The sequence below is a fragment of the Erpetoichthys calabaricus genome, chromosome 2 (assembly GCF_900747795.2).
Source record: "Erpetoichthys calabaricus chromosome 2, fErpCal1.3, whole genome shotgun sequence".
Lineage (NCBI taxonomy): Eukaryota > Metazoa > Chordata > Cladistia > Polypteriformes > Polypteridae > Erpetoichthys > Erpetoichthys calabaricus.
The window spans coordinates 347,845,008-347,858,322 of record NC_041395.2 but is presented as its reverse complement, the minus strand read 5'-3'; the positions used below and the strand labels follow the sequence as shown (position 1 = coordinate 347,858,322).

General features: G+C 41.5%; 1 protein-coding gene across 4 annotated transcripts in view; it reads left to right on the top strand.

The window, feature by feature from the left end:
* Positions 1-13,315, top strand: part of abcc8 (ATP-binding cassette, sub-family C (CFTR/MRP), member 8) — a 380,635-nt gene that overhangs the window by 187,249 nt on the left and 180,071 nt on the right. For all 4 annotated transcript variants that reach the window (XM_051923356.1, XM_051923355.1, XM_028796118.2 and 1 more), the window contains exons 12-13: positions 1,447-1,487; positions 1,581-1,726. In XM_051923356.1, coding sequence (XP_051779316.1) covers positions 1,447-1,487; positions 1,581-1,726 — 187 coding nt within the window. The remainder of the gene's footprint in view (positions 1-1,446; positions 1,488-1,580; positions 1,727-13,315) is intronic.

The window sequence follows — 13,315 nt, the reverse complement described above, 5'->3', positions numbered from 1 at the left end:
ACTTGAGGGGTGATTGGTGCTGAGGCACTGGGTTTGTGCACTTTCCTTGTAAATATCATGATGAATAAATGTGTGTGTGGTGAAACCATCGTGTCTACCTGTCTGTGTCTGGGCTGTTCCCCACGATAGATAGATAGATAGATATGAAAAGCACTATATAATATAGATTAGATAGATATGAAAGGCACTATATAATAGATAGATAGATAGATAGATAGATAGATAGATAGATAGATAGATAGATAGATAGATAGATAGATAGATAGATAGATAGATAGATAGAAGGGCGGTGCAGTGGGCAGTGCTGCGGCCTCGCAGTTAGGAGACCTTGGTTCGCTTCCCGGGTCCTCCCTGCGTGGAGTTTGCATGTTCTCCCCGTGTCTACATTGGTTTCCTCCGGGTACTCTGGTTTCCTCCCACAGTCCAAAGACATGCCGGTTAGATGCATTGGTGTTTCTAAATTGTCCCTAATGTGTGCCTGGTGTGTGCGTGTGTGTGTGTGTGTGCATGCCCTGCGATGGGTTGGCACCCTGCCCAGGGTTTGTTTCCTGCCTAGCGCCCTGTGTTGGCTGGGATTGGCTCTAGCAGACCCCCATGACCCTGTAGTTAGGATATAGCAGGTTGGATAATAGATAGATAGATAGGAAAGGCACTATATAATAGATAGATAGGGTTGGGTTGGAAAGTTTTGCTCAGACTATGTAATGCACTAGTGAGAGCGTACCTGGAGTATTGTGTGCAGTTTTGGCCAGATTGCTACAAAAAGGCCTAACAGCACTTGAAGAGTAACCAAGTATATTCCAGGACATGTGCTGCTCTGACAGATTCCGAGAATTAAACCTGTTCAATCTCAAACAGAGGGGACTGCATGGGGAGCTAATCCAACTCTTCAAAATTCACAAAGTCACTGATGAAGTGTATCCAGCAGAATTCTTTCAGTGTTAAGGGTGAATTGTGTACTAGAGGACACCAGTTTAAATTAAGGAGAAGGGCAGTTAGGAATGAAGCCAGGAAGCACTTCTTTACACAAAGAGTTTTGGGAATCTGGAGCCAAGCGCAGAGCCATGGAGTTAAAGCACAAAAATCTCAACAAACTTTAAGAAGGAGCTGAATGAGATATGTGTGAGCTATTAGCTAAACAAACAAGCTTGATGGACTGAATGGTCTCCTCTTGTTTGTCGAATGTCTTGTGTTCCAATGCTGTATGATCACTTCACACCTACCTTCTGTGGTCAATTGTCTCAAGTGTCACCTGAGAATTTTTAATAATTGTCTTGTAAAACAAATCGTGTATGCTTACCTTAAATTAGCAGTTGCATACTACAGTGTATTTTGAAGAGAATTCAGTGCCACGAGCAAAATTCTGCACTTTAAGGACAGAAGTAACCATCATGCACCTGGTTTTCTAGATCTCAGCATGTTTAACCAGTTGTTCTTTCTTTTCAGTTTTCATGAACGCAGCCATCCCCATCGCAGCAGTGCTTACGGTAAGAAAGTACGATGGTTTCCACCATTGCTCACCTGATCACCCCATCCAGTTCCTATTACTTTTACCTTCCACTCGCTTATCTCTTTTCTAGACCTTTGTGGTCCATGCCCACTTGTCAGAAGACGCTGACCTTTCACCGGCGGTGGCCTTTGCCTCTCTCTCGCTCTTCCACATTTTGGTCACTCCACTGTTTCTGCTGTCCAGTGTAGTCCGATCGACTGTCAAAGCCCTAGTGAGGTAAGTCAGAGAAAATGAATTACTCTTCGGAATAACTTGCATGTGGGTCAGCTTTTCTGTCTACGTAGGGACAAGATTTTTAGTAAGTGGTATCTCTCAATTTAAAAAAAAATGCAAATTGCTTGTCAATAAATGAAGACTTCAGTACTGTAAAGAAATGAAAGTATGCTAGTGTGTGTCTGTGTGAATGTTTCACCATGAGACTGTGTGCCCTTCAGTCTGTGAACTTTCACCGTTAAGGGGCCAAGCAGCGTAGACACAAGTGTTTGCTTGTCATAACCATTTCATTTCACATGTGGAAGTAACCCCCTGAGGAAGACAGGAATAGATCAATCAATCAGTTTTCATTCAGTCACAGATGAGTACATGGATTCTTGCTTTGTAAAGTTCCCCTGTTTCAATCGGCTTTTCATATTAATTTTCCTCCCTCCCCCTTACTTATGAAACAGCATCTAAGCATTTCATCTTATATTACGCAAATCGGGCCACCGTTTCTTTTTTGTGTACATATCAAGAGGGGCCCCAAAGAAGGACAGGTCATCTTTCCTGTGTCTAACAGACGGATTCTAACTAAAGAAGTTGTCCTTGGTCAGCTTACTGCAGCCTGTCTTACGACAAAACGCCTGTGTGAATAACCTGCCGTTTAACCCTCAGTAGCTTTCAAGCAGTTCCATTTTCTTTCACACACTCCAATGGCTACACACTCAAGGTGCCTAAATAAGGTCTGCTGGTCATTCAAAGCAGCGGGTCCAGATGGAGTATCGCCACGACTGCTGAAGGCCTGTGCGTTGGAGCTGGAGAGTCCTCTACAGCGCATCTTCAACCTGAGCCTGGAACAAGAGAGAGTCCCGAGGCTTTGGAAAACATCTTGTATCACCCAAAGGTATCACGTCCTAGTGAGCTGAACGACTTCCGGCCTGTCGCTCTGATGTCACATGTGATGAAGACCATGGAGCGGCTGCTGCTTCACCACCTGAGGCCACAGGTCCGCCACACCTTAATTCCTCTGCAGTTCGCATACCAGGAGAAGGTGGGAGTGGAGGATGCCATCATCTACATGCTACACCGATCCCTCTCCCACTTGGACAGAGGCAGTGGTGCTGTAAGAATTATGTTTCTGGACTTCTCTAGCACCTTCAGCACCATCCAACCTCTGCTCCTTAGGGACAAGCTGACAGAGATGGAAGAAGATTCATACCTGGTGATGTGGATCGTGGACTATCTTACAAAAAGACCTCAGTATGTGCGTTTCGGGAACTGCAGGTCTGACATTGTGGTCAGCAGCACAGGAGCGCCGCAAGGAACTGTACTTTCTCTGGTCCTGTTCAGCCATCGGATTTCTAATACAACTCGGAGTCCTGCCACATGCAAAAGTTCGCTGATGACACTGCTATCGTGGGCTGCATCAGGATTGGGCAGGAGGAGGAGTATAGGAACCTAATCAAGGACTTTGTTAAATGGTGCGACTCAAACCACCTACACCTGAACACCAGCAAAACCAAGGAGCTGGTGGTGGATTTTAGGAGGACCAGACCCCTCATGGACCCCGTGATCATCAGAGGTGACTGTGTGCAGAGGGTGCAGACTTATAAATACCTGGGAGTGCAGCTGGATGATAAACTGGACTGGACTGCCAATACTGATGATCTGTGCAAGAGAGGACAGAGATGACTATACTTCCTTAGAAGGCTGGCGTCCTTCAACATCTGCAATAAGATGCTGCAGATGTTCTATCAGACAGATGTGGCGAGCGCCCTCTTCTACGCGGTGGTGTGCTGGGGAGGCAGCATAAAGAAGAGGGACACCTTACGCCTGGACAAACTGGTGAGGAAGGCAGGCTCTATTGTAGGCATGGAGCTGGACAGTCTGACATCTGTGGCAGAGCGACGGGCGCTGAGCAGATCCTGTCAATCATGGAGAATCCACTGCATCCACTGAACAGGATCATCTCCAGACAGAGGAGCAGCTTCAGCGACAGACTGCTGTCACCGTCCTGCTCCACTGACAGACTGAGGAGATCGCTCCTCCACCACAATATGAGACTCTTCAATTCCACCCGGGGGGGTAAACGTTAACATTATACAAAGTTATTGTCTGTCTGTATACCTGCATTGTTATCACTCTTTAATTTAATATTGTTATTATCAGTATGCTGCTGCTGGAGTATGGGAATTTCCCCTTGGGATTAATAAAGTATCTATCTATCTATCTATCTATCTATCTATCTATCTATCTATCTATCTATCTATCTATCTATCTATCTATCTATCTATCTATCTATCTATCTATCTATCTATCTATCTATCTATCTATCTATTATATAGTGCCTTTCATCTATCTATCTATCTATTATATAGTGCCTTTCATCTATCTATCTATCTATCTATCTATCTATCTATCTATCTATCTATCTATCTATCTATCTATCTATCTATCTATCTATCTATCTATCTATCTATCTATTATATAGTGGCTTTCATCTATCTATCTATCTATCTATCTATCTATCTATCTATCTATCTATCTATCTATCTATCTATCTATCTATCTATCTATCTATCTATCTATCTATCTATCTATCTATTATATAGTGGCTTTCATCTATCTATCTATCTATCTATCTATCTATCTATCTATCTATCTATCTATCTATCTATCTATCTATCTATCTATCTATCTATCTAGCATACCACAATCAACTGGACAACAACCTTTCTCTCAAACTCCATCCCAATCCCAGTGTGCATGTCCATGACCAAGTGATTTGTATGTAAGCTACCCTATGGGATGCTAAAAACCAGACTGGAGCAGACGTTAGGGTGGGTATGCAGCCTGCTTTTTCCTGTTAGTGCCAATATTGAATGGGCAGAATTAATAGAATGCATTACCAGATTTGGTATAAATTTGTTGCTGGTTTGTTATGACAAATGTGTCTGGAGATTTTTCAGATAAGGAAAACAGAAATTTCAAGGTCAGGTAGTTCAACTCGCTAACCGTGTTGCTGAAGAGTGGTGAAGTGTTGTGTGTTGGTTAGCACTCTGTACCTGTGACAGTAAGGACTGTATACACCTATTAGCTATTAGAATAATATCTAAGCTTAAATTAGGAATTTATCAAATGGATCCATCCACTTTTTTCTGAATCTTCTTTCTTTCATGGTTGCTTATGTTGCTTATTCCACTTTGGTGTCACAATAAGCCAGAGCCTTTTCAGCAGCATTGGACACAATTGTCACGCATCCAAAAATAACACCAACATTTATTTCTATAGCACATCTTTATGCATAATATGTAGCTCAGAGTGCTTCACAAGTGGTTAAGGAAAACAAATATTGCAAGTTAAAAGAAAAATTGTAAATTAGAAATAAATAAGTTTATGAACGAATAAAGAAATGCAATGGCAAAAATATTAAACAGAAATAAATTGATACACACTTACAGAATACAGATAGAGTGGATTAAATTGCTGCTTTCATTTTCGGTGTAAGGATTATAATGATAAATCTGATGTTATGGTCTGATGGCCAGGGAGAATTGTCACTGCACTTTGTCTGGTCAGCCCATCTCCTAAAACCCCGCCATACACCCACACCTTCTCATCTCCAAGCTCTCCCTTCTGACTCTGGTTGGCGTTCCCACTCTGGTCTGTAAATTTCCTTCCCACCTTGATAATGTTTGTCTCAAGTCGGCCTCCACACCTTCCCCAGGATCATTTCTAAGGCTCAGGCAGCCACTTTTTGTCTACGAAGACTTCTGGCGAGATCGGACAATTATGGGATTCTGTGCCCCTACACAGCTCTGATATTTCTAATACATTTTTTACATATTTTGTGAGTTGTTTTATATATTTATTTTACTGTGTAGATTTGGTTTTGGAGGATTTCTAACCCTTTTCATTTTTTTTTTTAAAGTTTTATTTTTTTTCAAACTCATTCTTTGTTGACGCCACACGATAAGGGAACATCACGTGACCCTAATCGATGCATCAGATACATCACAGGATGTTACCGTTGTGAGAGATGGCCGGCAGTTTATCCCAGCCAGCACCCCCAGGCCACTAGATGGAGTCCTCCCTGCAGCATGGAGGTGCCCCGGATGCCCACAGGGCATCATGGGAAATGGAGTGCGACTTCACAACCCTGCTGGGTGGGATCGGAGGACACTGCAGGGAGTCAAGGAGGTTATCAGGCAGAGTGGTGGCTCTGAGGATAGGGATCTGCACTGGCAATCGGAAGGTTGCTGGTTCGAATCCCGTAAGATGCCAATAGGGGCTCTGCTCTGTTGGGCTCTTGAGCAAGGAAGGCCTTTAACCTGCAATTGCTGAGCACTTTGAGTAGTGAGAAAAATGCTATATAAATATTAAGAATTATTCTATTTTCCCTATAGCCCGGAAGTACTCCCTAGTCACGGGGACGGAAGAACTAAAGAACTTCCGGGCTGAAGAAAAAATAAGAGTTTCCATCTGACCCAGAAGTGCTATGGGATCACATGGACTGAAGGACAGAAGCACTTCCGGGTCACGGACTATATAAAGGACTGTGGGAAACCCAGCAAGAGAGCCGGAGCTGGGAGGAAGAGTGACAGAGCTGCTGAGTGGAGAGGAGGACTATTGTTGCTGTTATTGTATTGATTATTGATTTATTTGAGTATTGTGGAGGTGGAGGTGCCTTGTGCACATTATTATAATAATTAAAAATATTACTGGGACTTTTTACCTGCTGTTTGGACGTGTTGTCTGTGGGTTTTATGGGGCAACAGCGACCCCTAGTGTCACACCTTATAAATATGGATTGGATAAAATCTCTCAACATCTTCCTAACAAGCAGAATCTAGAGTCAGATTTTCGTTCAGTTTATTGTACTACTTTCTCCCGTTAACCAATGATTTTGGCATTTTGGTTGCTTGAACGTTTGCCTCTTTTGGCTTTGATCGGGTTTCTCTCTATCTCTCTCGACTACTCTTGTCTCCCATGTCCTGTTTATTTTTATTTCTCTCACCATAAACCTCAGACACTGTGTCCTGCAGAACAACTAAGCCCATGTAGCCCTTGAAGGCTGTGGTCCATAAGGACCTGCCTGCCTTATTAAATGGACCGTACAGCCCCATCTCTGCATCTTTGAAACTGGATGCCACCCTTTAGCAGGCTTGAGGTCTTGTAGCCTCGTGTCAGACCTCCATGGCTTATCTGTTTCAAGAAGGTTGTTGGCTTTCTCTGCCAGTTACTCCTGACTGCCAGGCATTGTCCTGGAGTTTTCTGCCTTCTACCCAGATCTCCATTGTCTCCCTTTCTCTTTATGCTGTTCCCAAGGATTTTGCTTTAGAGATGACACCCTTAAGTAAAGGGTCTACTGTCCCCTAATGGCCCCTGATGTGCCACTGTTTTCCTTCCCCACCAGTCTGAATCTCTCTCTCTGTCTTTGTCTTGTTATGCTCTGTTTGCTGCTTCTCTGGTCTTTGGCTCTCTTTATTCATTTTTTTGCCTCCACCTGCAGTGTTTTGTGTGCACATTGTCTCGCTTTCCCAGACTGCAGATGGAGATCGAGTGTTTTTGAAGGTCTTCATGTTCATTTTTGACTTTAATTTCAATTAATTTTTAATGGTCATTATGTGATTTGGAGCACTGCCATGCTATCAAGTCAAGCTGTCACTAGACATTTGATCAGGTCTCTCTGGCCTGCTTTTGTGTTTTTCCTCTTTTTTTGTTTCTATATTTTCCATTGTAAATTTATGGTAAATGTTTTTTAATATCGAAGAAGTAACCAAACTGAACCCATGAACTATCTGTGAATTTATATAACTTATCTATCTATCTATCATATAGTGCCTTTTCTATCTATCTATCTATCTATCTATCTATCTATCTATCTATCTATCTATCTATCTATCTATCTATCTATCTATCTATCTATCTATCATATAGTGCCTTTTCTTTCTATCTATCTATCTATCTATCTATCTATCTATCTATCTATCTATCTATCTATCTATCTATCTATCTATCTATCATATAGTGCCTTTTCTATCTATCTATCTATCTATCTATCTATCTATCTATCTATCTATCTATCTATCTATCTATCTATCTATCTATCTATCTATCATATAGTGCCTTTCTATCTATCTATCTATCTATCTATCTATCTATCTATCTATCTATCTATCTATCTATCTATCTATCTATCTATCTATCTATCTATCTATCATATAGTGCCTTTTCTTTCTATCTATCTATCTATCTATCTATCTATCTATCTATCTATCTATCTATCTATCTATCTATCTATCTATCTATCATATAGTGCCTTTATCTATCTATCTATCTATCTATCTATCTATCTATCTATCTATCTATCTATCTATCTATCTATCTATCTATCTATCTATCTATCTATCATATAGTGCCTTTTCTATCTATCTATCTATTTATCTATATGATGATTTAAAAATGAGGGAGGCTGCTAACTTGTGTGTATGTCATAATTACATAATTCATATTTTTGCATCATTTAACTTGAACATTTTTTATTTCTCTAATTATTGTATTACACAGATAACAACATTTCTAATTACAGGAAAGAGACTGTGGTGGAGGAGTTTTAAACAGCAACTCCTACTGTGATTTATAAATGCTTTTATGATAAAAATCAATTAAGAGAGTAAATTTGCGCAGTCGGAGTGATTACATTTATACCCTTAGGAGACGAAGAAAGAAACCTTGGCAGGACTGAGTGGAAATGCACTTAATCTCTGAAAGCAAGCAAGCACATTCATCCACACTGGAAAAGTGTTCCTCCAGCAAGCTGTTATTGTACTGTATGTTTTCAGATCAATTTTCACGACTTTTTCCTCTGCAGAGCTTGTTGAAGTCCATTGATTCTTAGATTAATGCCATGTCCAAGATCTAGTAGCTCTGTCAGTTTTCTCCACTTCAGTGTTAAGTTAGAAATAAAAGCCCTTAACCTGCAATTGCTAAGTACTTTGAGTAGTGAGAGAAGCGTTATATAAATGCAAAGAATTATTGTCCCAATTGTAAGGTCCTTTAATTACCTTGATATCTAGTAGATATATACAGTATCTCACAAACTAAGTACACCCCTCACATTTTTAAATATTTGATGATATCTTTTCATGGGACAACACTGAAGATCTGACACTTTGATCCAATGTCAAGTAGTCCGTGTCCAGCTTGTATCACAGTGTAGATTTGCTGTCCCCTCAAAATAATTCAACACACAGCCATTGATGTCCAAACCGCTGGCAACAGAAGTGAGTACACCCCTAAGTGCAAAATGTCCAAACTGTGCCCAATGAGCCATTTTCCCTCCCCGATGTCATGTGACTCGTTCATGTTACAAGGTCTCCGGTGTGTTAAATTTGCTGTTCTCGCTCTCACACTCTCTCATACTGGTCACTGGAAGTTCAACATGGCATCTCATGGTAAAGAACTCTCTGAGGATCTGAAAACAAAGAATCGTTGCTCTACATAAAGATGGCGTCAGCTATAAGAAAATGGCCAACACCCTGAAACTGATCTGCAGCAAGCTGGCCAAGACCATACAGCGGTTTAACAGGACAGGTTCCACTCAGAACAGGCCTCGCCATGTCGACCACAGAAGTTGAGTGTCACGTGCTCAGCATCATATCCAGAGGTGGTCTTTTGAAAATAAGACGTATGAGTGCTGCCAGCATTGCTGCAGAGGTCAGCCTGCCAGTGCTCAGACCATACGCCCACCGCACACGGCATCAAATTGGTCTGCATGGCATGTCGTTCCAAAAGGAAGCCTCTTTTAAAGATGATGCACAAGAAAGACCACAAACAGTTTACTGAAGATAAGCAGACTAAAGACATGGACTACTGGAACATGTCCTGTGGTCTGATGAGACCAAGATCAGCTTATTTGCTTCAGATGGTATCAAGCGTGTGTGGCGGCAACCAGGTGAGGAGTACAAAGCCAAGTGTGTCTTGCCTGCCGTTAAGCATGGTGGTCATGGTCATAAGTCATGGTTTGGGGCTGCACAAGTGGGAGCTACAGTTCATTGAGGGAACCATGAAGGCCAACATGTGCTGTGACCTACTGAAGCAGAGAATGATCACCTCCCTTTGGAAACTGAACATGATAACGACCCCAAACACACCTCCAAGACGACCACTGCCTTACTAAAGAAACTGAGGGTAAAGGTACTGGACTGGCCAAACATGTCTCCAGACCTAAACCCTATTGAGCCTCTGTGGGGAAGGTGGAGGAGCACAAGGTCTCTAACATCCACCAGCTTCATCATGGAGGACTGGAAGAGGAGTCCAGTGGCAACCTGTGAAGCTCCAGTGAACTCCATGCCCAAGAGAGTTAAGGCAGTGCTGGGAAGTAATGGTGGCCACACAAAATATGGACACTTTGGGCACAATTTGGACATTTTTCACTTAGGGGTGTACTCACTTTTGTTGCCAGCGATTTAGACATTAATGGCTGTGTGTTGTTATTTTGCAAATTTACACTGTGATACAAGCTGGACACGGACTACTTCACATTGTGTCAAAGTGTCACATCTTCAGTGTTGTCCCATGAAAAGATATCATAAAATATTTACAAAAATGTGAGGGGTGTACTCACTTTTGTGAGATACTGTACTTGCATTCTAAAAGATACCACTATGTTAACTTTTCTCCATATTTTGGAAAAGACTAAACAATAACTGGTTTTGTGGAATTATGCTGTTCTTTCGTTTCAGTCTCGTCTACCAGTAACCCCTGCTCCCTTTGAGATCCACTATGGGCTGGGCCCTGACTTCTTTAAGACGCTGACTCCACCTAAATTATTTTCAAATCCCACGTCCTTAAAATTCACTTTCCACTTCTTGCATAAGTAAAATTTTTTTACCTTGTAGCAGTAGAGGCTGTTATCGACCTCTTGAACCCTCAAGTACCACGCCAAACACCAGGTAAAAGTCCAAGACTTCTTTATTTTGTAATAATTACATGCACAAAGCACCCTCCACTCCATACTACACCTATAATAATCAATACTCCCTACAAATACCAATCCTCCTCTCCCAGACACTTCGCCACCCTTACTCCCAGCTCAGCTCAGTGTCTGGGCTTTCCCACAGTCCTTTTATACCCCCTGACCCGGAAGTGGTTCCTGACCAACAATCCACAAGTCCTCATTACTTCCGGGTCAGAGTCAAAGTCCTTTTCTTCAACCCGGAAGTACGTCATTTCTCCTGTTCATGTGACCAGGACGTACTTCCAGGTTATAGGGCACATAACAGTCTGACAGCCTCCCTACAGCGACTCCCGGTGGCCCCCATGGTATCCAGCAGGGCTGCGCATATAAACTACAAGGTCCATGAGGCCCTGCTGGAATTCGGGGAACCTCCATGCTGTTGGGAGAGCGCCACCTGGTGGCCTGGAGGGTTGGGCCGGAATATTTAGCCGGCCATCCATCACAACCTCTACAACAAACACATTCACAATGTACTCAAATGTTCAAGAATACAAAATAATTAGCTTGACTTAAATCAGCAGTTCTCAAACCAGGGGGCGCAAATGTTGCCATATGTGGTGTAATTTCGCTATTCGTAGGAAATTTTTAAACTTGTAGCGGTGTATCGGCAGCAAAAAATATAGGAATAAATTTTATTAAGGTTTCAAGAAAACGTTAGGGGGGCGCGACTAAAACTGTTATGAAAACTCGGGTTGCAAATACTTAACGGTTGAGAAACGCTGGTCTATAAGATGATTTACTACTAAAAAGTAGCTGTCATTAATGTGTCTAGATAAGCCTGAGAATCTCTTTGTCCAGTTAGAGTGACTAACATTGAATAAAGGATTTACTTACTGCTCTCCAATAGATCTTCTGAATTAAAGAAAAATATACACTGTATATTGTGGCCGGGTGCAGGAATGACAGATTTACAAAGTTGGGACGCCAACCGGGTCGTCCTGTTTAATTAACAAAAAACGTTCTAAGCGGAGGAAACTCTCCTGGGCATCATGTTTTAGTAGAAATGATTTACCCATCTCTCTGATCTCAACCCCATGTAGCTCCTTTGTATGCTGTAACTCATGCCATCAGAATGCCACTGTCTCCAGCGGTTGATTGGGCAGCCCCAGTGTCTTCGACCCACAGAGCACTCTTTCCTCAAACTTCGAAGCCTTCATCTACCCTGCTCTGTTTCTCTGCCACTAGACATTTGACTCAATAGCTTTCCACCGCCTTGTACCAGGTCTCCTCGTCTTTGCTTGTATCTTTGTATCCTGTATGGCAGCGTTTCTCAACCTTTTAGTATTTGCGACCTGAGTTGTCATAACAGTTTTAATCGCGCCCCCCCCTAACGTTTTTTTGAAAGGAGCCCGCTAATACCAATTTGTTCTTTTTTAATTAATGATATATTATAGATGCATATTTTATTATACCTACTTAACTTTTATCGACATTTATCTAACTCTGTATTTATTTTTCTAGAATCAGAATGTAGTTTAAGTTAATTTGTTTTGGTTTCAATAGATGGATTTTTCATATTTTCGATTGTTGTTTTCTTTTTTTCACATCTTCGCAACCTCCTAGAGGCAGTGGCGTAGCAAGGTCTGGTGGCACCCAGTGCGGAGTTTAAACTTGTCACCCCCATGTCCACCAAAATATAAAATGAAATTTATTGAGAAAGCAATTTTTTTATTCAATTGGTTAAGAGGGCGTAATGATAATTATTTTGTAAACAATTTTTTGTGAATAAAAAAAAAAGTAAAATGCCTTTTTATTAATAAGCCAGTTTAATGTACAATGTAAGAAATCTTTTTACATAGTGATAGTACCTAGTGCATAACTTTATCCTCTTTAATAAAATCCCTGTGTGCGTCCAGGTGTCCGTGTGTGTGTGTGTCTTCTGGTGAAGTGCGCATGCGCGGGGCACGGTGCGATGCGCGATATTACTGTCAGAGAAAATTACAGGTGTTTTACGAAAATACAAACCAGTATTACTGCGAGAGGAAATTAAAGGTACACAGTACAGTGACGCATATTACAGCGACATATAAGCCAGTATTACTGTCAGAGGAGATTAAAGGCATATTACCGACGCGCACGCCTGTATTACCGCCAGAGAAAATTAAAGGTATATTACGGACGTACAAGCCAGCGGACGTACAAGACGGTATTACTGTCACAGAAAATTAAAGACACACAATACACAGCGGCAGCCCACAAAGAACGGTCAGCTCAGCAAGTAAACATCAACAAAAGAAAGGCTGAAAGACAAAGAAAAATACGACCAACAAAAAGAGTGAGGTCACAGTCCCTTGCCATTTAATATAGACTGTTCCTACTAATGTTTATGCACTACTGTTCTAGTGCCTGTTATTGTAACGGGCTTAATGACTAGTTATTATTATAATACAATTTAATGAAAACTCAATTGTTTACAAGTTTCATTCTCTAGGCTCTAATCCAACAAACTGTACTTTAACATGATACGTAGAATCTCTTCTTTCTAACTTTTTGTTCTGCAAATTTTGAAATTGCGTCATCAAAATCGATTCCTTCAGCTACACTATTTTCAATTCACAAAATGGCTATGCTAGAGAGTCATGCTTGGT